The sequence below is a fragment of the Ostrea edulis genome, chromosome 1, assembly GCF_947568905.1.
Source record: "Ostrea edulis chromosome 1, xbOstEdul1.1, whole genome shotgun sequence".
Lineage (NCBI taxonomy): Eukaryota > Metazoa > Mollusca > Bivalvia > Ostreida > Ostreidae > Ostrea > Ostrea edulis.
In genome coordinates, this window is record NC_079164.1 from 78540906 (window position 1) to 78567632 (window position 26727).

General features: G+C 35.3%; 2 protein-coding genes across 6 annotated transcripts; one reads left to right on the forward strand and one right to left on the reverse strand.

Moving 5' to 3' along the window:
- Nucleotides 1-457: 457 nt before the first annotated feature.
- LOC125672503 (uncharacterized) lies at nt 458-15187 on the reverse strand. Its single transcript, XM_056144532.1, has 5 exons — nt 15149-15187; nt 14479-15037; nt 2543-2725; nt 1091-1339; nt 458-501 (listed from the first exon to the last, which is right to left on the reverse strand). The coding sequence occupies exons 1-5, from the start codon at nt 15185-15187 to the stop codon at nt 458-460; spliced, it is 1074 nt and encodes a 357-aa protein (XP_056000507.1).
- LOC125679974 (WSCD family member CG9164-like) lies at nt 5028-18699 on the forward strand. Of its 5 annotated transcripts, none has more exons than XM_048919425.2 (6): nt 5028-5294; nt 5431-5531; nt 10854-10992; nt 16272-16596; nt 16978-17217; nt 18183-18699. In XM_048919425.2, exons 4-6 carry the CDS (start codon nt 16308-16310, stop codon nt 18524-18526), a joined length of 873 nt encoding a protein of 290 aa, XP_048775382.2. In that variant the 5' UTR covers nt 5028-5294; nt 5431-5531; nt 10854-10992; nt 16272-16307; the 3' UTR covers nt 18527-18699. The 5 variants fall into 5 exon arrangements, with proteins under 5 accessions (XP_048775382.2, XP_048775397.2, XP_048775387.2 ...); XM_048919440.2 differs by having other exon boundaries at nt 5102-5294; nt 10854-11436; XM_048919430.2 differs by lacking the exon at nt 5431-5531 and having other exon boundaries at nt 5104-5294.
- Nucleotides 18700-26727: the final 8028 nt, after the last annotated feature.

Below are 26727 nucleotides of genomic sequence, written 5' to 3' on the forward strand. Positions count from 1 at the left end.
GTTCTCTCTCACTCTATCATTCACACTTTTAGTTATATTAAAATAATGATTACAAAATATTTATAAATTAATGTAATAGATAAATATTTACCAATAGAGTAAATTCAAACTCTTACCGTAAACTCGGAAGAACAGAAACTGTAGTAAAACTTAGTTTCTTTGATGTGACAATATGTGAATAATAAGTCACTCAGTCCGGGTATGGAGTGTTAATGGGTTAGTTTCTGGAATTGGCGCGAATCTTGCTTATATAGCACCAAACCAGTAAAACAACTCACAAGATACTCACAACTACACACAAACCATACTGACCTTTCACACTTCTCTCTCTACCAATCAGCGTTCATCCCCATGAATATGAATGAAATGAAACGACTTACGATGAAATCAGTAACGTAATGAAATTATATTAGTATGTTAAATATGAATTATTTCATCCTGTGACATTCTCCCTCTCTTAGAGAAAATGTCTCCTGACATTTCTAAGATCAGAACTCAGGACTGTAATAAAATTCAATTAAATATTAATATTAATAATGATACTAATGCAACTGATCTGGAAAGGAATCCTCTTCTGTAAATAAGAAGATCAAATAACAGAAGCTGCAACATGTAAATACTCATGGCCGCAACATGCAAGATAATCAGTTTTAGTGCACATTGTAATGTCATAAATAAAATTGGATCAGATACTGCTCTGAAAAATTATGATTAATCCACTTAAAATAAATTAAGCTAAATTCCTAACTAATCATATGAATAAGTACGAAATATCCTAAAACTATCTAGACTGTTTCATCCTGTGACATTCTCCCCTAAACATACCATACTTGCGCAGTTTGTTCACCTACAACCCACTCTCCATATCTATCTGGAGGTTTTCGTACGCGATCTGAGCGACGGATTTGTGGACTGAATGTAGACCGGCTCGATTCACTATTTCTTGACGGATTATTTATATTTACGTTCGAATAATCTGCAAAAGAATTTGTGTTAGAGCTATTCTGAAGTTCAACAGAAGAAAATGTTTCTTGCTGTAGTGAGGGTCTACTATCGTCAACACTAAAAGTATATATTGTCCCTAAATCACCTGATCCCATATGTTCACTTGAACTATTGAGACAAGTATTGTGATTAACACCTGAAGTTTTTAAGACATTTCTATCCGTATATGATACGGGTTTGGAAACAAATCTAATTTGATCCCTCTCCGAATCGCTTGATTCTGAGTCGCTATCGGTACTGATATTCCCGCTTTCTTGTTTCTTCTCTGTTGTATTCCTAGTGTACTTACTTCGCTTGGAAACAGTTTGGGGAATTTCTGAAGCGCAATCATCATCTGAAAGATACATAAAGGGTAATAATAAATTTCTATGTAAATATCTAGATTGACCCTTGTCAGATGATCTTTGAACTCTGTACACAGGAATATCGTCATTTGGAATGTCCAAGACGACATAAGGATCTTTTTCCCATTTGTCAGATAGTTTACTTTTCCCTTTCTTTGCTAAAAGTCTGACTAAGACACGATCACCAATCTCTAATTTGGAATAACGTACTTTGTTGTCATAGTAATGCTTATGCTTGGAATTATTTTTCTCTATGTTTTTCTTGGCAACATTATATGCAAACTTTAGTCTTTTCTTAAGTGTTTCTGCATAATTTGCACGACTAGTTGGCTTTGATGTATCCGAGTCATCTAAATTTAAAAATGCGTCGACAGCAAGTCTAGGATGCCACCCAAACATTAAATAATGAGGTGAAAATCCTGTGGTGTCTTGTCTTGTTGCATTATATGCATGTACCAAAGGAAGTATATATGATTTCCAGTCTTCCTTCTTGTAATTTTCTAAAGTTCCCAACATTTTTATCAAGGTTTGATTGAATCGTTCCACAAGACCATTACCCATTGGATGATAAGGTGTAGTTCGACTCTTACGGACACCAGCAATTTTACATAATTCTCTGATGACTTTACTTTCAAAATTTCTACCTTGATCGGAATGTAGTCTCTCAGGAAAACTATAATGACAAATGAAATTTTCGAATAGAGCCTTTGCTGTTGTCTTAGCAAGTTGGTTGCGTGTAGGAACTGCCATAGCAAATCTAGTAAAATGGTCAGTAATGACTAAAACATTTTCAAAACCACCTTTTGACCTTTCTAGAGTCAAAAAATCAATACATAATATCTCTAATGGTTTTGTGCTTTGAATGTTTACCAGATTAGCTCTAGGTATCTCTGATGTTTTTCTCCTCACACATCTACCACATGTTTCAACTCTATCCTTGATTTTCTTATCCATTCCACTCCAATAAAATCGCTGTTTCGCTAACCATAAAGTTTTATCCCTACCTTGATGACCTGCATCATTGTGTATTCCCTTGAAAGCTGTTTCTCTGAACTGGAAAGGTAAGACTAACTGCCTAACATTTGAGCTTTCTACTAAAGTGTTTCTGTATAGAATACCTTTTCTTATTTCAAAATCCTTCCAATTTTTCAAATAATCTCTAACTTCATAAGTTTCTTTCTGTAATTCTTTACCACTAGGTCTGAAACCTGATTTAAGTAAATCTAAAACTCTGTTGATGGAATAATCCTTCCTTTGCTCCTCTATCCAGTCTATGTTTCGAAAATCATCTTGTGATATATCATCCTTGAAATTTTCAAGTTCTGCACTCTGGGATAAAACAACACATTCTGCGAGTGGTAGTTCCTCCTTCTCAACTAAAACAGCAGAAGTAAAAGCTTTAATAACATCAGGATAGACTTCAGTAGATCTGCGAGATAACCCATCAGCATCTCTATTAGATTTACCAGTTTTGTAAATCAATTTGAAATTGTAGTTGGAAAGGGATGCCAACCACCTATGTGACATTGCATCTAGTTTGGCTGTGGTTGTAACATAAGTTAATGGGTTATTATCTGTATAGACTTGGAAAGTATTTCCATACAGATAATCATGGAATTTATCACACAATGCCCATTTTAAACACAAAACTTAAATCTGGTCTATTTTTTAAGAAATACATGAAAATACAAACATTAAAACAATAAAATGTGTTTGTTGTTTCATCGGGTGATGCAGGTAGCAATCATTGCAGAAAACAACAATGAAAGTGAATACACCGTAACTTACCAAAGTAACAGGGTATAGTAAATTTGTAACTTGAACTTGCTATCCTGAAGTGCCCTCTTTTTTCGTAAAACAAACAAGCTCATCACCAACCTTAAACCTTCTCTTACGACAATGGTTGAGAGAAACATTTTCTCTTTCTGAAATGACCCGATACCCCTAATTTATTTAACACCACTGTGTATCTTATTTCAAATTCACCAGTGTTATCATAAAAAAAAAACCCGTTCAAAATATCTAAGTAAAAGATGTATGCCAGAAACAATCAATGTGCAGAGGAAATTCGGTCCCCAAACATTAGATCTTGAGTTTACCTGATGCAAAGAGGCAGGGAAATGTTTTTAGATAGTTATAAAGAAAAAAAATGGTTATGGATCACAAGTTTATACAATTCATATATACAAGAACCGTGACACCCAGTTTTCTAGTTTCAAAAGAATGTATAATTCTATGGTTGTTGCAGACAAAATATAACATATCAATGCGTCCTATGAATATGAAAAGAATTCATCATTATATAGTCATCTTCATCTTGACGTTAAAAATCGTCGTAAAATTAGTTGCATATCCGGCGAAGCTTGTAAGCGTTCTTAAAGACTTGCGAAGACTTGTGTATATATATTGCTATTTCCGTGCTTTATATAAAATATTTCAAATGCTTTGTGTATCTATATATATGAGTTCATTGCTATTTCCGTGTTTATGTAAATTATTTCAAATGCAATGTGTATCATCATGTATGATCCTCTTAAATGTACGTTAAATAACTGTATCCCATTTCCATTCTCAATGACCGTGTAGCGTGTGACAGCGTTGCGAGAATTCCATCGTCATCGAAAGCAAGTTTTTTTTTTGACTTGCCTAGATGGTCGAGCGGTCTAGCGCGCTGGTTACATGCTGCTAGGAGATTTGGTTCCGCAGGTCGTGAGTTCAACCCCGGGTAGGGGCGGAAAGTGAAATTTTCTGTGCTTTATATATATATATATATATATATTATATAATATATATATAAATATATATATATATTATATATATACATGTATATACATATAAAGGGGCGGAAAGTGAAATTTTCTGTGCTTTATATATATATATATATATATATATATATATATATAGGGGCGGAAAGTGAAATTTTCTGTGCTTTATATATATACACACCTAGTGGTAGGATCCTTATAGATCATCTCAGATTCTCCATCTTCATTAATTTCTGGGTAGGTGCGGGAGGTTCTTTTTTCTGCTTGTTGACCAACTTCCAAAATATAAAGCTAATGTCACGTTTGGTTGTGAGAGAAAATGTTGACAAATGATCAGAAGAGATTAGAGATTGCAATTTTGTCCGCATAGAAAAATCTAACAGATCATAAGATTGTCCGTCAAAACTCGTTAAACAAAGCATAGTCTAACTTGCTATTTTTGAGAAAGACAGCACTAGAATATTGTTCACTGTCTACCTCAAAAGCTGTTCTAGGTGCGCAAAAGCAGATAAGCTTTGAGACTTGGGGTTGGTGTGAACCGCTCTATACAGGTAGCTATTCAGAGATCATACAGTTCCCCTGAAATCTCAAGACATTATGTACTGTAGTGATTGTAAAAACAAACTGTATTAGTCACTTACTCCAAACCTGAGTAGTAGTAGTAAATTGAATTGGTCATTATTTCTTAAAGGATAGGAAGGAGTAATTGATTTAGAATGCATAGTCATGAAATTGATATGACCCATATCCTTTACGTTTCTACTGTGGCATACACTGAAGAGGTTCATATAGCATTTATCCAAACTCTCCAGTAACCTTGTTAGCCTTTAAAAGCACCTGTTAAGTAAACTGTTAACTTGACTGCATTTTTTCCACTGATATATCGTAGCATGCACAGTGCAGCGTTTAGTGTAATCTGATAACTGATATATTGCTGGTAAAAGGTCGTTTTGATTGGTGAATTGGATTCAAGCATGCATCACTTAGACATAAACTTCTTTGTCAAATTGTAAAACATTCAGCAGTTTGCACTAGTCTATCGTGCTGTCTGGGGAAGTTGTGATTAAGGATACATATACCGGTAGCTGAGGACAAGCCTTAATTAATGCAGACCCTATATGAATGACAAAGGGGTACTCAAATATTGCATAATGGCTTAAAACCAGTGAAGGAGTACACGGTAAGCTGGAAAATGTTTACATATTTTTCGATTAATTTTTGAGTAGCAATATTAAGACATTATATTATACAGATATTTACTGCGCTCTGTTTCTCATAATGTAATGTACTTACAATGAAATTATGTCTTCTTCAAGGGAACTTCATTCACCTGCTAGAAACGATTTTTGACAAAAACAATGAGGTTTCCAGTTGAAGATATGTATAGAGGGGCCAGCTATAGTACTTTTATCATAAGGTACCATGCATATCCACAACTCTCCCTCTCAATCTATTTATCTCTCTATCTTTTATCTCTCTATCTATATTTGTGTGCGTGTGACCAGAGGATACAACTTCATTTATCAAAGTTTACTAAAAATGAAGCCATTGAAACGACAAACAACTTTATAGAAAAGTGTTGATGATGCGTACTTTTTATTTAATCAAATAATTCTATTCTTTCCGATTGGTTGAAATTCAACAACCTATGAAAAATAGAACGCTATATCTAACTGCACGCACCTTGGAGGTGATTATAACATTTTATTTCTCCTACATCGGGTCAAAAATGAATTGAGAATTCCAAAATTGATTGGATTCAACGACTGATTATTTTTGTGGGTCACCTCATGAAAAATCGCACCTCTGCTTACTTGTGACTACCTCACACTAGACCCTTGAAACTTTGAAACGTTTATCTCACTTTTTGGTCTCACATGAGGCATAAAAGTACAAACATATATTCAAAATGTAACAAACTGGTAATGAATAAACAGACAACAACAACAACAAAACATATGTACAATACAATTGTCGGGTTGCTAGTGGAAGGAATATCATTTGTTAAATATTGGTATTACAATTTCACAAAATGGCCAAACTATTAATCATCACTTTTAGATAAATTTGCAAAACTATTACAATCATGTAGTATTTCTAACTTTTAAATATTTGCAAGTAAAAACAATTTTCTTTCATTATTAAAAAAAAAATCATCACACAATATGTAGTAAAATTTATCTCCAATTTCATTCGCATGACAAATAATATACATGTAACCTATCAGTTCTATGTATGCTAAAACATCTGCCACATTCAACGGGCTAACACATCTAAACTTACTTACACTATAAACATGATATAATAATGAAAAATGTTCTTATAATCCAAACTATCTGATTTCCATGCATCTCTACACAAGTTTTTCACTGTTTTTGGGTAATTAAAAAAAAAACATTCTTTTTTTCTTTGGGAAAGACTGGCCATTCCAACAATTTAAAAGGCCATATCTGTCTGTAATACCTTTCCCAGTCTGAATTGAAAACATCTTTTTTGTGAAGATAATATCCTATAACATTCGACTAATCGTCTTCTTCCCGTTCGCAATTTTTTGCCATAATCAATCTTTCTGGCATTTATAAATACATGTAAAGGTACTCTGCCAAGTTCACCAAATACAATATATTTTGGGAAGATTTTTATTATATAGCCAAAGAACCCCAAATGCAACGACGCATTTATACTATTATTTTCATATTCTCATACTTCTGAACCATAAAGTAAACTTGGGACATTAACTACTGCATCAAACAATTATTTTAAAAAATATCAACATACATACCGTAGCTGATCAAGTGTTACCTTATTCTTACGAAAATTACCTTTAGTTGAAAATAGAATACAAAGATATGGAAACTCTTCTATAGTTGTGATATGTAAAATGATTATTTTCAGAACGTCTGCTTTTTGAGAGAATAAAAAAAATATAATCCGTCAACATGAAGCTAACTGTTCCCGTGGGATCCGGGTTAGAATAGGTCCTCAGTACTCTTTGCTTGTCGTAAGAGGCGAGTAAATGGGGGTGGTCCCTCCACAGGGGCTCGGTTGTCAGATATTGAAGTTTTGTATTATTTGTTCCCGAATAATAAATTGAAAATTTGCATGATTTGTGTCCGAATAATGAATTATATAAATAAAATCCACCACCAAAATCCGCCTTTTTCGAGGTTTTAAAAAAGGTGTATCATGTGTACATTAAAAAAAGTAAAGGGACGACACTCGCCATCTTGGATTTCTGGGGGGCCCTCGATTCACGGCTTGTTTTTAACAATTTCTACTCTCTGCCTACCGGTTTCTGGCGAGATCTACGTTGGAAAAAGATCCAACGACTTCTCCCTATCGTCTGCTTATGTCTACATGCCGTATTAAAGATCCAGTGACCCGAAACATCCTCGATACCTGCCCCTACTTATCGAAAGCAACGGAAGTTTGCATCGAGTGACACGACGCCTACCGGAGCTCTCCATATAATCACTGGGGTGTTCCGAATGTATACGATAAGTCCAGAGAAATCAACACCGCAAAAACAACAGATCTGTAAAATGTTGACTTTGCTTTAGAATGGTCACAATTTATTGATAAACGGCCAAGCTGCTGACAATGGGATGTTTCCATTTTCACATTTACTGATATTTTGGAGAAGCCTAAAATATGATAGAATTTTGTTTCGTTATTTTGAATAAAGTTCTTGCACGTCGTATTTAAGTTGAATTGTAACATTTTTAAAACTTTGAAAATAAACAATGCGCACAGTGTACAGTTTTGCATATCGGACCCATAGAATGATTCTAAATGGGGGAGGGGGATTTTTATTTCTCTTCTTAAAAGGCTAAAGCAGGAGAAAGACAGCCCATAAGGGGGGAGGGAGATTACTCTTAATCAATTTCCCTTAATGATAGGGAAAAAAGTGGATTTACATATAATTGGTCAAGATAAGTTGAAATGGGGGAAGGGGGAAGTTTGCATGACACCCCCCCTCCCCCTCCCGCCTTCTATGGGCCTGCAACTTGTGTTTGTGTAATCGAACGAACACTGATGAGTTAACGACAATAAGTGTGTATGGTATATCGGCCTTCAATTTGATATTTATATAGCAATGTGGATAAACAGGTCTTCTTTTGATCATATGCCCCTGTGGTACTTTGTGCGTAAGTTAATCTAATGAGAATCATTCAGTTATTGGTATATAAAATCTCTCCCATAAATTACATAGTTTTCTATTTACAGCTTACTATGCTACGACATTGTCTGAATTCTTTGTTCTTCCGTGGAAAACATTCATTTACTAAATTCAATTTAAATATTAGTGCTTATTTCAACTTAGACTTCTCTGGACTTATCGTATACATTCGGAACATCCCAGTGATTATATGGAGAGCTCCGGTAGGCGTCGTGTCACTCGATGCAAACTTCCGTTGCTTTCGATAAGTAGGGGCAGGTATCGAGGATGTTTCGGGTCACTGGATCTTTAATACGGCATGTAGACATAAGCAGACGATAGGGAGAAGTCGTTGGATCTTTTTTCAACGTAGATCTCGCCAGAAACTGGTAGGCAGAGAGCAGAAATTGTTAAAAACAAGCCGTGAATCGAGGGCCCCCCAGAAATCCAAGATGGCGAGTGTCGTCCCTTTACTTTTTTTAATGTACACATGATACACCTTTTTTAAAACCTCGAAAAAGGCGGATTTTGGTGGTGGATTTTATTTATATAATTCATTATTCGGACACAAATCATGCAAATTTTCAATTTATCATTCGGGAACAAATAATACAAAACTTCAATATCTGACAACCGAGCCCCTGTGGGTCCCTCGGATGAGACCGAAAAAACGAGGTCCCGTGTCACAGCAGGTGTGAGACGATAAAAACCCCTTCCTGCTCAAAGGCCGTAAGCGCCGAGCATAGGCGTATACACACACGTCGGAATGATCCAGACTAATAGAATAAACAAGCGATAAAGCTAACAGTTTAGAAATTCAAGATCATTTGAGTGTTTATTACTACCGCAAAATTCTACTGGAAAACATTGACAACGATTGACGTGCGGGCGCGCGAAAGCGCCAAATACAACTAACCCATGGAATACAAAAGACAATTGATGTATAAATACTAATTTTGCCCTCCTACTTGGGAGGTTTATCCATCTATACCTCTTCTTACATGTTATGAATGTGTCCATTAAAGATCGAGGCGTCCCGGTCTCATTAGCGGAGTGATATATTCATGCATACATATTGTTTCTTCTTGATCAATTAGTGACAATCTTTATTTTAACATGTGTCATAAAACGATCAACACAATTGATTAGGCATGTTTATTGTACAAGGAAGCAAAATGATGTGAAACAAGGAAAATGTCTACATAATAAACTGTAAAGTAACATGCATCTCCTTTGGAGCGTATTTGAGGAAAAAGAAGATCTGCGTGAGATAGTGGGCGTTTGTACACCGCCACGAGGCGTATATCTCTCTCCGTTTTAATTCTGTGATATGTAATCTATTGACATCTTAATGCTATAAAAATGATCGGACTCCTTTGTGGTCAAACCTTAAATATCACGTGACTGTGTGTCCATTTGGACGACCGATTACTACAAAAAGAATAAGTTTAGACTGAACTTACAATGGAAGAAGGGTATTCTGATAATGTTTGGATGTACTAAATCGTAATATTCATTTTTCTTAAAAAGCATTCAACTTCATATGGCTGTTGTGTTTTTATGCTTCATTTTGAAAATTATATGCGTTCCGTATTGGCCTCCCGTAGATGAATCAGGTAAGACGATAGATATTTTCTAAAGTCGTGATTGCTGTGAGAGCTATGTGAGAATTACCAGATTAAGTAGTGATTTATAGCGCAAAGATTTTGAGTTATGTCAGAGCGACATCACCAATGTCAGAAATTATGAAAATGCTGGAGATCTCCCTTATCATGTCTGTGTAATACACGGATAAGGTGAGTTTTTTTTACACCTGTCATTGTGTATAGCCATGTCTCCCGTGACTGACATATCGGAGGATCACCTGTTATCGCGTTACCTGTCACTCATTCGCCCTGATAGGACTTTGGCGTGGAAGTAGATAATAGCCAGATTCCGGCACAGTACTCGATAAAATCAATGGGTTTCATTACTCGAGAAGCTATTGTAGTGATTTATACACGCATGGACCACAGGATTCTTTTGTACAACCATGTTTTCTTTGTGATGTGAAGTAAATGTAAATAACAAAAGTTATTTTTAACACAAATTTAACTGGTTTTTTTGTTTGTTTGAAATAATGTCTAAGATCAATAGAATTATACCGTGTAAAACAAAATTAAGAGTCAGTATTCAACTATTTCTCCAGAACGGTTCTGTGCTTAACTTGAAATTTCAATCATATGCCAATGTTATGCAAATATACAATTCATGTATAGATTTATGTAAATTATTTACACATGTGTTAATTTAAATGTAGCAGTGCACTTTCCAACAACTTTTATTTCATATCGTTTCATAAATGAAAATGATAGCTGATAATTTGATAAAGAATTGCCGCCTGTTAAAAAGCCCCGAACCCAGATGTGTTTTTAAAACATCAATACTCGGGATGTAATATTTCACTGATATTTAACCAATACATATCAAACACAGTTTACATCACGCAGAGGGGCGCTAGCTCTCAAGAAAACGAGTCATTGTTGCTTGTTTACATTTTCTGCAATATTTTCCAATAATTTGGCATTTTTCTGTTATCAGGTAGACTGAAGTCTGACATATTTTCCAACTCCACCGTCAGAGATAACTAGTTCCGAATTTGTTGATTTATAACAATCGTCTACAATGACCACAGGCTGTTTTGGCTAGGTATCGGATGAGGTGGGAGGAAGTTTCCTTTGTGAGTAACTACTTTTTTTTAACTCTCTCTCTCTCTCTCTCTCGTGTAATTTTAAAATAAGATAAACAAAGCGCTTATTGCTTTAGAGATAAGCAACATATACAACCGTAAAATATACGAAAACGTAGAAAATCTTATATACATGTAACGTCTTTCTGCGTAATTAGTTTCTCCAAAAGCGAAAAAAAAAATTCTGCAAGGTGAAGAGGTGTGGAATCTAATAAGTTTTAATGATATCACGCGTCTACCAGTGCAGTGTGGCGATGAAGCCCTGTTGAACTGAAGTGGTTGGACATTTTTTAGTGTCACATGATGTCTGTACCAGTTTTCATAATACGACGGAAACTACATAGTAAAACGGAATGTGTTTGATTTTTATCGAGCGCTGTGGACACTTGATATGATGCCGGATATTCATATTTCATTGCTAAATGATGATTTATGGTTAGTATAAATGTCTTTTTTGTCAAACGAGTATACAGTCGAATTGTACTTCCTACTTGACTGTCGTCGATACACTTGCTACCTGTATTTTGTAGTTAGATAGATGTAGCAATATAGTAATAGTATATTGTACCATAGTTTGGCGTGCTTTCTTTTGTTAAAAGTGTGGGTTATCTGTACATAACCCACACTTTTCTTCAAACCCTGCCCACATTACCAAAAAAAAACCCCCAAAAAAACCCACCCCAACATCACTGTCCACTGTATGAAGTTCCTCCAGATCAAAATTGCACATATCAAACACGGATAACTGACTCGGACTAAGTTTTCCAAATACATTATAGATATTCGCACTGAATCTCACTTAAACCTTGATACAAGATAATATCGTCAATGGTCTCGTCCCAAAGACTTTCTATTTCCATATTCTCCTCAAGTCGAGAAACACGTGTACGTAGAAATACGGGTATCATTTATAAAGAGTTTTATAAAAGACCCAGTCACGTGATAAGAACGCGTTTGAGAGATAAACTTGTTTAGCGGACAGAGTGAATCAGACTTGTGTTTCTTTTATGGTTTCGCATCTTATAATTCTTAATTTTTTTTCTCTCTTATGTTTCACCATTTAAAAAAAATCTATTGTATATACATGTAAATGTTTTTCCAGCCAATTTAGTCAAAATATGTATTAGAATGAAGGATATCAAATATGATTTTCAAAAGAGTAACCACCATCATCAGTTGAATATATTGCTAAATTTTTAAACAGAAAAATGCACGAATATGGGTTCTTAGAATTTTATTTGAATTTTTAAATTTCAATTCTTTTATGCCAATACCGGTACTAAAAGTCGGAGAATGCGTAAATGTTAAATAAAAATATCAAAACCAACAGAAATACATGGTGTACAAAGTGTAATGTAAAGACATAATAATTGGCATCATATTGTAAACAGGCGACCGCGCTTCCGAAAGCTATAATAAAATATAATGAATAATAGTAAACTATGGTACAAGTCACTTACCCCATATAATATTGTTGATTATGTGCAGATACCCGATGGGCGTGGTCATAATGACACTCGGGAGCTACGATCCCTCGTGTCATTATGACCACACCCATCGGGTATCTGCACATAACCAACAATATCATATGGGGTAACTACTACGTAAATTGTAACTCGGAAACAATGTATCGGTGCGTACTTACAAATAGAACTGGGATTTCTCCTTTTTTTTTGGCGATTTTCTGGGAAAAGAAAGTATCGACTTGGATATGTTTACGAGTGATGAACCGTTTAGATCACTGAGATAGTATTTATATACCAGTTACTGTGTGGAACCTGAGGATTTTAATGTAATTCTTTGTCCATTGCTATTGGACGCCATTTTATCAAACAGACCAACTTAATTCAGTGTAACTTGAACTTTTTGAATGAAAGCCTACAATAATTCAAATTTTATAGCTTCTGGTATCTACATTATGGAAGTTTAGATTTTTCATTTGAAATGTCAATTATTTTGAGCTCGAAACATTTATCAAGATACCCATTACATAATAGCTATTGTCGAGATCAAATCTAGGTTAGAATTTTGTGCTGTGGTATTTTCATTATAAATAAATATGAAATAAGGAAATTATTTCACAAATATCTGATAATCGCACGATTTCCGTGCATGAGTAACGACTGGCTTCTCCATATTCAGTTTCATTAGAAACCAATCTGCAGCGGAAATATATTTTAAACACGATATTTACTTGTGTATTTTTCTGCAATGAAATGATCTCACACTCTGTCTTTCATTCAAGAGAGCGTTTACCTTATTCTGTACAAGATTACTAGTACATTGATACATTTACCCTGTAGAATTACTCTCAGAGAGGTCCTCAATACGTCTGGTGGAAGGTCACTATGTTCACATCAGTCTATTTGGTGTTTGTCCGTCCACAGTAATCGCTTATTCAATTCACCATACTCATTCAAAGATAAAAAGTCATAAGTTTGGGAATCTAATAATTCAACTTTAAACTATAACTTACTACTTGAAACTTTCTACACCACATGAAGATGCTTTCATGTCATTTTGACAAATGGTTGGTTGGTTGTGTGTTGTTTAACGTCCCGCGCGAGAATTTTCCACTCATATGGAGATGTCTTTACAAATGGTAATGTTGCGGTTCTGCAAAAAACTTGATACATGTACATCACGATGTAAAACTTTTATTATAGACCCGCTCTGATCCGACCGTCATGGTTGGACCAAAATTGAATGTACACTACATAAAATAATTTTAATACAAGTTTTTCGCTTTCTTGGGAATACTATTCAACACCTGGATTTATCACCCCTGTTTCCATTCATCTTTACTTGGAAGGGAGCTTGATCCTTCATTTGAACAAACTGGAATTCTCTTATACAAGGATACTGTGTGCCAAGTTTAGTTGAAATTATGGCATTTGGTTTAGGAGAATTGGAAAAATTGATTTAAAAAACCTCTGACTCAAGTGAGTTAAACCTATAAACGGATGGTTTTGAATTTTGGGGAAGGGGAAACTTGGACCAATGAATTCGAACAACTAAAGTGCATTACGAGTCGCATCTTTTATTTTTTTTTTTTGTATCTTTTACAAACGGGGAAATGCTACATGTAACACATTTAAAAGCATTCGTACAGCTTTACTTTTTGCTTCTGTGATACACACACACCCAACATTATCAATGAACTGTTCAGTCATCGTCGCTGGTATGTTGTAGTTAGCCCAGTGAATGTTTTATGTATTGCATTTGGTGATCGTTATTTGGCACAAGCTAGCATCGTCATGAATTCAATTTTTCACGATTTCAACGTAAGCTTTAATCTAGAAAAAGCTTACCGCTGTGAATCTTTGTTGAATAATGTCGGAGAGAGCACAAAATCTTAGATTTGACTAAAAATTTAATTATTGTTTCTTAGGTACGAGGCACCCAGAATTCTGCTGATTATAGATTGATTTCCTTATCATGATATCGTGTGAACACACAAATAGACAATCAATTCACAAACTCTTATATTATCTTTGTTGATGGAGACACTGTCTCGTCTGCGTACAGTCTCCTCCCCTGACTTGTCTCGTCTGCTTACAGTCTCCTCCTCTGGCTTGTCTCGTCTGCGTACAGTCTCCTTCCCTGGTTTGTCTCGTCTGCGTACAGTCTCCTTCCCTGGCTTGTCTCGTCTGCGTACAGTCTCCTTCCCTGGCTTGTCTCGTCTGCGTACAGTCTCCTTCCCTGGCTTGTCTCGTCTGCGTACAGTCTCCTTCCCTGGTTTGTCTCGTCTGCGTACAGTCTCCTTCCCTGGCTTGTCTCGTCTGCGTACAGTCTCCTTCACTGGTTTGTCTCGTCTGCGTACAGTCTCCTTCCCTGGCTTGTCTCGTCTGCGTACAGTCTCCTCCCCTGGCTTGTCTCGTCTGCGTACAGTCTCCCTCCATGGCTTGTCTCGTCTGCGTACAGTCTCCTTCCCTGGTTTGTCTCGTCTGCGTACAGTCTCCTTCCCTGGCTTGTCTCGTCTGCGTACAGTCTTCTTCCCTGGTTTGTCTCGTCTGCGTACAGTCTCCTCCCCTGGCTTTGTGAATTTCAAACTCGTAACATGCTTTGTGGGGCATGTCGTTGTTATGAATCTAGTCTTTTCTAGTGTTTTGTGTCAATGCCCATTTTCCCGAAGTAGCTAATATACCAAATTTTCAAGAGAGGAGTGCGACTGAAGATGGTGCATTTTAAAGACAAAATGGGGATTTAGATCGAAATTTCAATCTAAGGGAGGGAATCTAAGGATGAGGGGTTACAACTCCCGTAACCTGCCATGACCCCGTTCTTGATCTTGAATGTTGTCCTTTAACGCATAATAAATCCTTTTGGAGTATACACCATTATCGGGGTTGTAAGAGAGGAGTTGGTATATGCAGTTGATATATTATACTTCATAATACAACAGGAGATCGAGATTGACATTTCATTAACTGCCATTCATATTTAGCTTTATCGATACATACAATGTACATGATTTGTAATATACATAATATGCCTTTGATTGAATGCCACAAAGAATCGATAAATCATAGTATGTGAACCGGAAAATTGTAAATATTTTGGCAATTAGCTTTTAAAATGTTCTCTGACGCAACTTTTCTTTTCGAATACGGTCTGCTCTCACGATAGTTCAAGAGAATATAATCTGACAAAAATATTTTTGGAAGAGGTTGTTTATTATAGTAACATCAAACGGCCTTTATTGACATTTGCATTGATTGGATCGGAAATATACAAATGGACTATATTAACAAAGAGCTTGTTTTGGCATGTTTTAATCAATGGTATGGGTACACGAGGAAATTAACGGATAGATAGAATTCCTCAATTTATCGACCTGTATGGTAAAAGTTTCTGTCTAACATTTCATAACGGGAGAGATAAACAACAAATGAAAGAAATATTTGACAGTATCATTACTTTCAGTTCTATTTGTATCCAGCATCAGTTCTCTGCGTTTTATATAGTGCATTCGTGTGCATCAGAGATAATAGGAAGGAAATAAATTACAAAACATATAAATATAAATTAAAACTACACCAATAGGAGGGGAGGAAGAGGCAAATCGAACTCTAGATATTTCATTTGGCCTGTAATCAATTCGGAGTGATGAGGTAACCGTTTAATGGGATCTTGTGATTAGATATGAGCGGTAATTTACAGACCTGCAGGAGGCAGTGCACAAATATATATTCAGCAGAAATGATGTTTAAAACTCGCAAGTAACGTAGAACAAGATGCTGAATAGTATATGTTGTGTAATATTTCAGGAGTGAATCAGACCTGGATCACATAGATGACCACGCATGAGCTGTCGCATTCGCATCCGGCTCACGTCCTCGGTCGTCATTTGCCTCGCTTTGATTTACATCGTGCTGTTTAATGGTCTAGCCCTGTACAGTCTGACCAAATCCACGTACACCCCGGCGTCTGTGCCTGTCAACAGAGGGCGTCTTTATTTTGCATACCTGGGATTTAACACTTGGAAATGTAAGATTCCACATTTTGCTAAACAACCACTGCCTCTCACTGCTTTGGCGAGTTTCCCCGGATCCGGAAACACATGGGTCCGCCATATCCTACAACAAGCTACAGGTAAGACTGTAAAATGAAAAAAAAAATCTTGCATTTCGCTATTAAAAATACAACACTAAAAATATACTATAAACTGTGCGCATAAAACATATCAATTGTAAAAATACATTTCCATAAAGTAGTTGACTTTCATTGAGAATGTTAAAATACTTACTAATTTCAATTTTACACGAATCTTCCACTCACAATACTATACTTCCTTCTATTAGATAAGAGCATATCGTGGCTCTCTTGATTGGCATGAAATCAATTTTATTCAAATAGTACAGAAATAATTTTGATTCTTTGAAAACCGGTTTTGCAGTTATTTTTTTTTTTTAAATTGTGTATCCTTTAGAAACATGTGTTTTTAAAATGTAAATGAATTGCCTTTACACACAGGAATCAACACCGGAAGTGTCTACAAAGACTATATTCTGAAGGTAGTTGGATTCCCGGGAGAGGGCGTGGACAATTCCTCGGTCCTAGTCATAAAGACACATGACTGGGGCATAAATGAAAGGAAAAGGTACCAGAGAGCCATTCTTATTCTCCGAAATCCCAAAGAGGCACTTCTGGCCGAGTTCAACAGAAAAAATGGTGGCCATATTGGTCATGCAAAGACAGAACACTTTAAACAAAGTAAGTGTAGCTAGGTGGAGAGGTGCAATCTTAACATGACAGAGGAATGTTAAATCAAACTAATTAGAAAAGTATATTGATGAACTCATGCGTGCGGTACGTTAACACAAAGAGTGCAGAAAACAATTTGATAAATTTGGCACAGACATGATAATAAAGCAATTTAATACTAGGGAGGAATTTTGTTATTCCGATATGCTTGTAAATATTTCATCTTACACTATGCACTTGGGGATTAAATTCTTTTTGCCGGAATTTTAATTGGTTTTGTGTATTGATACTAGCTCTGCTAATGAATAATACAGACATTAGCACTGCAACAATTGTTAAAAATACGCGATGTAAAAATAAATAAGACTGTGCTTGCCACATTTATTTTAGCAAAAAACTCCCCAATTATTATTGAAAAATAGCATTATCAAAAAAATCAATAGTATAGGACAAAACATAGATACAAATAGGCTAACAGAAAAGAGGGGGAAATTCAGTGAAAACTTATTTTTAAAAACACCATAAAAATATAACGTCTTGTGTGTTCCTTGAAAAGTTGTAATTGCTTCTATTTTGAAACGTGAAAGTGATATAACTAGTCATAGGGAATTTCTCTTGCAAAAATATGTTTTTGTTAATATGCAAGAGCAGTATTGAAGCCTAGCAATATTGAAACGACGTGGAAGTAATTTTTGCACCGTACTTCTTAAATCAACATGTCCCCGTCATTCATTGAGAACTACTACCCACATTAATTAAGACTCGGAAATGTCCCTCAGCAAAGCATCAAATCATAACACATCTACAAGAGCATTGGTTCTTTATTTTCAAACACAGATAATGTCATGTTATATATTCAACGAGTTTTTATGCACAGGTGCAGAATTACAACACTAAATGAAAATAAGGTGCAGAATTACAACACTAAATGAAAATAATATGATGTTAGTTGGTCGCCTCTTATTTTATTTCAGGCTGGAAGCCGTATGTTAACGAGTCAGCGAGACAGTGGTTTGAAATGGCCGAAGACTGGTTAAATTTCACCGGTGATTTACACATTCTCATATACGAACGACTGAAAGCTGATCCTGTCAACGAAATCAAAAGTTTACTTAACTTTCTACAAATACGCATATCACAAAAGGAATTAATGTGTGTCCTTGAGAATATGAAGGGACGTTTTAAACGACCTTCCAAGAACCTTACGAACTATGACCCATACTCTCACGAGATGAGGAGTACGTTATTGCAATATGAACAACAAATTAATAGAACGATTGACAAGCGATACCGCTATACAACGAGAAGTCATACTTAGTCTCTATATGGACAAAATTATTTACATGTATTTTGCATTTTATGTTTATGTTTAGTTTAAGAATGAAACTTTTACAATGGTGTTCCCAGGGAATTCATTACATGTGTTCCCAGGGAATTTATTACAAACGATTCTTCCCAAAAGGTTTGATGTATCATAAACCATTCATTAATTCCTGTTTCCTTTATGTTTCAAAGTGTTTGTCATTTATTGTGGGATCAGGAAATGTGAAAATCGAATGGACACGCATAAAAGCTTATTCCCGTAATGAATCTTTAAAACCGAGGTTTCTATATTAACAGTGAGAAATGACGTAATATTATTGACAATTTTTGGGTAAATACGATGATTTAGTTACATTGTACTTTGAGAAGTGCAATATTCATCGAATCCAGAGGGCGAAATGAATATTGTACTTTTAGGATAGCTAAGGCATCGTGCTGACCGAGGGACTGACAATACATGGACTTGTTTTATTGTGTGATTAAATACATGTAATCTGAAAGAACGACTAGAGCTTATCAAACAATACTTTTGTTTACATCTAGTTTGCAATTCCTATAGTCGAAAGTCACTAGAGACGCACGTTTTCATTGGACAACCAATCGTATCAATTTGGGAATTCCTAATTCTTATTTGATCCCATGTTGGAAAAAATATTCAACTCAAAGGAACGTGGAAGTGAATATAACGCTGTTATTTTCTAGTGTGTAGCATCTCAGACAATCAAAAAGCTTGAAATTATTCAATCATGCAATAATCGCGATTCATTTTCACGTCTTTATTTTCGAGGTTTCTTTATGTCTAAGTTTCTTATAAGCAAGTCCTACTGTATTCGATCTACGAATTAAGTTATCATATTGTACTTTGTTCTATAGATCATATATTTATTTAGAAAGAAAACCAGTTCCTCACTAATAGTTTCAGGTGTTACAAACGATTTGTTTAAATCAGTTTAAGCGATATACACTATAGATTCATGTGTAGCTGTATGTTTGACGTGGAAGAGCTAAGTCGAAATTCCCCGTGAACCTTATCACTGCACTGATTTTTTCACAATCTCAATATTACCAAACAATACCCTCCACTTTTATCGTTTCCAGCTTTGTTGCTACATTTTACATCAAACGAAAACAAACTGCATTAACTCCTGAAGCGTAATCTAATTGAAGTGTTTCCATTAGCGTGAAGAACATACATTTGTTTAATTTTGGAGATATTTTATGTGGGGTTGATTGCATACAGCATGATTATACATGTATTCGGAATCACCCAGATAAAATCTGCAATTACATTACTCCAACGGTCATCACGAAGAACTGCATGGGAAAAAAAAAAGATAAAAAAATTTCCCTAAAAAACAACAATGGTAGAATTCGTCAGTACCTCCATGTAGTGTAGATTTCAATGATATCAGAGTCGGTACCTGGCCGTGCGGAGGGCTGTAATTTAAAGTAAATTCAGTTTTGCACATTTGCATTTCTACTCTATATAAAAGATGGTTGTGATCTTATGAATAATTTTTTATGGGATGTATGTACTCAAAAACAACTGAAGAGCAGGACAACATGTGTAGACACGATACTGTGAAAATAAAGATTTAAGGCCACAGGAACGTATCCAGTCTTCATTGTCAGCCTTACAACCACGAGCAACACATTTACTAGAAAGGATTAATTCAGGACAACAAAAGAAAAATATCACCCGTAATCGTTCCAGATTGTCACCCGAGGCAATGTCTGTAGTATGAAGACGTAATAGCCTGATGCATGTATAACTTCACGAAAGTTACGTCCCTTGTCCGCCATCTCCCGGATAAAAATCGTATTTCCCTACGTTGGCTTTGTAATTTTCCTATCTGTAGCTTTGACATCTGTTATTTTTCCATCAATTGCAGTCAACTACAATATGCCCCAGATTGGGGCAACCAATTAACTTGTATGAAAACTTGGTAATTGGCTAAAATTCAAAGTAATAACATCTTACATTTGGTAAGGTAAAGAAGGAAAACTTGGTTTTTCACCGATTGACCTTTGGCTGACCCCGCAAAGGGACGTAACTTGCGGCGAAGTGTTGATACGTGTATTGTTTACGTATTTTGAGCTCTATATGATATTCCATACCAGATATTTTTGTAATGGCATATATCCGGTCTTAAATACTTTCGGGATAATTTTCTACTTGATATACATTTACAAATACATTTACTCCTGGTCTGTTTCGGCCGATCAGATTCGTTTTCATCCTCTATTAGCCTCGGAGTTCAACGGGTCAACCATATAAACCATACACCGGTGAAGTTCCGCAGCAACAGTAGTAATATTGTCCAATCATCTTGCACCTTTTAGACTTGAGTCAGTCAATGCTGAACACGCATAATGAATTTAAGGTGGCTCACTACACCCCGAAATAGTTTCTCAAATCAGTGCGAATTGATTTGATTTACATTGTATATATATATATAAATTGTATATATATATATAAATGTGAAAAATTGCCTCAGTGTCCGGTAATCAATAGGTAAAATATTAAATAAAATATGACAACACGTTGTAAAACGTAAGCACTTACGTTTTACAACGTGTTGTCATATTTTATTTAATATTTTACCTATATATATATATATATATATATATATATATATATATATAAAAAGCAGAAAATATGCAAAGGATAAAAACATGATTTTCAAAAATTTATTCCAGCACATGAAAAGTCTCTGGCTGGCGGATTTGATCTCGAGATCTGCGGTTCACCAGCCCAATGAGCTACGATGATAGACAAACACATCGATCAATACAAATAATTTCACAAAACATTTAAATCGCCATCTTGTGACGTAGTGTCATAAAGAGTATAGAGCTACCTTAAGATATGGTAGACCCAAAACAGACAATGAACATTCAATTATTGTGAGGGTGACCACAAGTAGCTATATTTTAAAAGGTAACCCTAAGATGGACTGCAACGGGTGATAAATGCGTAAAATCCAACGTAATGAAGGAAAATTGCATGGAGAATACGGTGTAGGGTTAACGACAGCTACCTAATTCTCGGAAGTTGGATTTATTTTTCAAGTCAAGTAAACGATTTATGTATTACAAAACAACAGTATTCTGGCTTTCGACGGGGAAAAACTTTTAATGCATTATCACGATTAATACCAAAGTATTGAGAGTTTGAAGCGAGCAACCGAGAATTTGATGGCAGCTTGTTAGTTCGCTTTATTTCTATCATACCATATAAACAAGTTTGCTCAGATTGTGTCAAAACCCTGTGCTTAATGTAGTATCAACCATCACCAAGCTGCGACATACTTTGTTTTCTAACATATTCATAAATAAAGGAAGGTTAGCAATATATTACCTGGACTTATAAATTTTCATATCCATTCAGCTTATTCGATATATATCTCGCAGAATGTGAATTTTTTAATGTAACAATGAAATGTACTTTTGCAAGAGTTTATGCAAAATGAAAGATGAAGATAACGAACATTGATCGATCTCATAACTCCTATAAGGAATATGAAATAGAGAGTTGGACAAACACGGACCCCTGGACATACCAGAGGTGGGATCAGGTGCATAGGAGGAGTGAGCATCCTCTATCGACCGGTCACACCCACCGAAAGCCCTATATCTTGATCAGGTAAACGGAGTAATCCGTAGTCAAAATCAGTGTGCCAAGAACCGCCTAACAATCGGTTTGAAACACGTCCGACAGCATCTGACTCAAAGATATGTTGTATTGGCAAACTAGATCATTATCACGACCATAGAATTTGCGAAATTTTGACTTTAAACGAGACTGTTGAAACCCCTGTACCATTAGGCCTATCTATCACATCAGTTCAATACTATATATATGTAATACTAATATTAACGAAAATCAAAATCCTTTTTTAAAAAGTACATCTTCAATACCTATACAAACACTCTGTAAAATAAGAGGGTCTTCACTTGAAAATTGTAAAAGGAGTTAGCCAGACAAATTAAGTACCTTCCATTTAACATTAATTTTCAAAAAAGGGGGGCAAAACTCCTGCAAGAGAGGTCGAAATGAATTAAAACCGCTACATTATCTAGTGACCCACAAAGAAAATACACACCAAGTTTCAGCTTAATACACATGTACCGGTATTTGACAGAGAAATAAAAATAGAAAACGAAAACCCCGAACAGACGGATTCAGACATCGCTAAAGACGGACGTATAAGTTGTTTGACCCATGACTTTCACGATTTCGGTGGAGGTTCTACACATACACTTGGTTTGTTTCCTATCAGGAGTAGAGATGATGTTTTTTAGAAAACATTTCAATATACGTTAATGCACTATATAATCCATGTAACCGAACCCTTTCAAATAAAGGGGGGGAAACTCCTGCAAGACAGGTCGAAATGGTGCAAAATTGTATTGATCTAGAGTAATCCACAAAAAATTTACATATCAAGTTTCAGCATGATATCCGACAGAGAAATGAAATTAATAAGAGTACCAAAAACGGTACATAATACGCCCGTGAAATGCTTACATAGGGTGTTTTTCTTGTGCTATAATTTGTATAACTTTGCCTCAGGTAGTATCAGTCATCATGAGGCTGTGACAAACTTTCATATGAACAAAGGGTCTTAGCTTAAAATTCGAGATTTCCTCAAAATGGACCAAGTTCAACAACCTGTAATTTTTTCAAAAATGGTAGAAAATCAAAATCCTTCCACAGATGCACATCTTCAATACCCATACAAACACTCCACAAAATAAGATGGTCCTCACTTGAAAACTGTGGGAGGACTTGGGCGGACAAATTATGTACCCTCCATAGAATATTAATTTCCAAATAGACTAAGTTCAACAACCTGCAATTTTCTCAAAAATTGTAGAAAATCAAAATTCATCCCACATGCACATCTTCAGTACCTATACAAACACTCCACAAAATAAGAAAGTCCTCACTTGAAAACTGTGGGAGGAGTAGGGCGGACAAATTATGTACCCCCCATATAATAATTATTTCCAAATAAGGGGGCAAAACTCCTGGAAAAAAGGTCGAAATGGATCAAAATTGCAGTATGATCTAGAGTGACCCACAAAGAAGCTACACAGCAAATTTCAGCATGATATGTGACAGGGAAATGAAATTATAAAGAGAAAACCCCGAACGGATGGACAGACGTACAGACATCGCTGTACCATAATACGTCCCGTCTAAAGACGAGCGTATAAAAACTGAAAACCCCAAACGGACGGACGAACGTACAGACATCGCTGTATCATAATACGTCCCATCTAAAGGCGGACGTATAAAAACCATAGAATATAATTTAAAAAAGCGCCACATTATTTTAAAAGAACCACGGCATATAATAGCACCACCTTATTATATAACACATCCACATAGGTGACCGCCCAGTATTCCGACGGCCCGATAGTCCAACGGGCCGGTATTTCGAGGGTCCGATAGCTGTTTTTTTTTTTTAGTCATTACGATGATTTATTCATCTTCGAAGTACAGTATTCACCTCGTCCTTTGGGCTCGGTGAATATTGTACTACTCAGGTGGTTTAATCACTGTATTGACCTAAAATAACCCAGCAATATTTGTATAATATTACATTTGTGATCAATTTGTAAGTCACTGGTATCTGTTAATTATATTGCAAAAAATTGCATAATAAGGGGAAATTTGGTTATAATTCTCATTTTTACTAAGAAATCAGAGAAAGAGCAAGGTACATTAAGGCCCAAATTTCGCCACAAAATTAAGATAAATTTAAAATGTGGTTTCACTTGGTTTAATCATTATGATTATGCACTAGGGCATTGGCCCTGATGATACATGTGAAAATTAGTGACGTAATATGTTCTGTGACGTCATTTTCCTTCTCTCCGATTGACATGATTTACCGAAATCGCCGAAATTAGCCGTTTTTTATGCCTTTGAAACCATTTTAAAGATAGAGCACATGCAACAACCACAAAGATATTTTGTGTACAAATTAATCATGTTGAAAGTCAGTAATGAGGAAAATTTCGACTTGGTTGGTAAATGAGCAGACTATTAGATTTAACGTTTAACCATTTCCCGCGTTCATCTGTAATACAAATTTCAACGTTGATGGTGTTCATATATACAAGTTTAATGAATAAATAATATGCATATGTACAGCATATTAAATTTTATAAGACTCTAGTAGTTTGCATTGAAGAAGATAGTGTGTAATCAGAGAATTGGAATATTCGACACAGATATTTCCGATTCCAATTTTATGTTTCATATAGATACGCAATGATATCAACGCAATTAATGTAACACATGGCAAAGTTCAATCACATATTCTTTTTTATCATAGATGGTTTATGATATGAATTATCCCTCTTAATTGGTGTGCATATACTGTGGTGGCTACAATGCGTATCTAAATACATGTCTAAATACGCCTTGCCAGTCATAATATTCTAACGTATACATGTAGGCTAATTATAACTTATTGGGTATGTTGCATGGGCAATTTCAAATGCTATTCTAATATTGTATTAAGCATTATGTCAGACACATCTAATGATTATCCATTTGAATTAAAAACCCACTCATGATACATAATACGTTTGTTATTAAGTAAGAATTTTATTATGGCTTTGGCCTGGCTTTTAAAAAAAATGCACGCCTGCAACCGAATGCAATATTTGTTTATAAAATAAAAAGTTTAATAATATCGGAAATGAAAGCGCGATAGCTTAATCGGTACCTTTATACCAGAGCATAATAGTGCGAGTTCGAATGCAAAATTCGGTTATATTTTCCCCGTAAAAATTGAATTAGTAGCAAGTCAAACATACAGAATTTAGAATTTTATATTTCGCATTGAAAAAACGTTTTAGCGTGATTTAAGAAAATTGCCGCCGCCGACAGCTTATATTGCTTTAAATATATACACTTGAAAATCAATTCATTACAATATATTGTTCATTATTTACATGATGCAGTACCTGTAGTTTTGTGACATGCATGTTACCTATCAAAACAATTCCAACTTCATCGATCTGTCGTTTATATTACAAAGTTGTCGAACTCATTTAGGAGAAGTTACTCCATGTTATATATGGTAATGGAATATTCGTATCTACCCTGCTATAAGAGTGAATGTTGGTAGTTGATAGATGAACGATGTAGTATTTAGATATCTAAATTAAAACTCATTTGTAAGCTACAAGATAAAGTGTACGCTTGTATTGTGTGTTCCAAGAGGACAAAACCCAGTGAACCCCGATCATTACATGTAAAAAAAAAAAAAAAAAAAAAAATAGATAAAAAAAAATTTCTTAAGAAAACATTTTTAGTAGAAACAAACGATTCTGACTGCATTTGCAATCAATGTCAACAGATCTACAACTCTAATCGTTTCATACTTAAATTTTCGCAAGCATTCAGTATTACCATAAAGGGGGGGGGGGTAAATCAAAATTCGCATGTAAAATTTATGGAAAAACTACATTCTCAAAACAAAAGAATGTGTGGGCCAAATTCCCCTGTTGCTACGTCGCTGTAATAATTATTTGTTTATAAAATCGCCTTACATTTGTCGATAACTGATGCACGTGTTCTGTGATATAGTCTTATTTAAAAATATATGATAACTAGTCATTGGTTACTATTTTCATCATTAAATCGTGGAACTGGTGTTGAAGTATTAGAACGCGATTTTCACACATAAGGAATACTTTCTTTTCCTGCATTTACACTTTAACCATCCCACTCACCATCGGTCACTTAACATTTAGTGGCATGTGCACAAAACACCGCTTAATGACTATATCCGAATCATGCGCGGATCTAGAGTGGAGGTCCGGACACCCCCTCCCCTCTGGAATTAAAGTTGCATGTAATTTGTGCACAAAGTAATGAGGACTAAACCAGAGCACAATATTATCATTTGTATAAAACTGGAACGATTGTTTGATATCCTTTTCCCAATATACATAATTACCGGTGATTAATGTAAACATTCTAACCAAGCAGTATTCTTGGCTTTTTTCAATTTAAATTTCACTAGAAATCTTTGTGGAAATAATGTAAGTTCTCAGCAAAGCACAGGAATTTGAATACAGCGCGGTAATAATATATTAATTTTAGCAAAGCAAGATATTATGTAGCATTAAATTTTGAACACTCGATATTTTCTTTGTTGAAACTTCAAA

Excerpts from the sequence above, each read along its gene's own strand:
- LOC125672503 (XM_056144532.1), bottom strand. The coding sequence starts at position 15,187 with ATGCACCATCTTCAGTCGCACTCCTCTCTTGAAAATTTG. Across the intron at positions 15,038-15,148 it reads ACTCCTCTCTTGAAAATTTG|CCAGGGGAGGAGACTGTACG; the intron begins GTATATTAGCTA and ends AAATTCACAAAG. Across the intron at positions 1,340-2,542 it reads ATCAGGTTTCAGACCTAGTG|ATGATGATTGCGCTTCAGAA; the intron begins GTAAAGAATTAC and ends TGTATCTTTCAG.
- LOC125679974 (XM_048919425.2), top strand. The coding sequence starts at position 16,308 with ATGAGCTGTCGCATTCGCATCCGGCTCACGTCCTCGGTCGTCATTTGC. Across the intron at positions 16,597-16,977 it reads TATCCTACAACAAGCTACAG|GAATCAACACCGGAAGTGTC; the intron begins GTAAGACTGTAA and ends CTTTACACACAG. Across the intron at positions 17,218-18,182 it reads GACAGAACACTTTAAACAAA|GCTGGAAGCCGTATGTTAAC; the intron begins GTAAGTGTAGCT and ends ATTTTATTTCAG.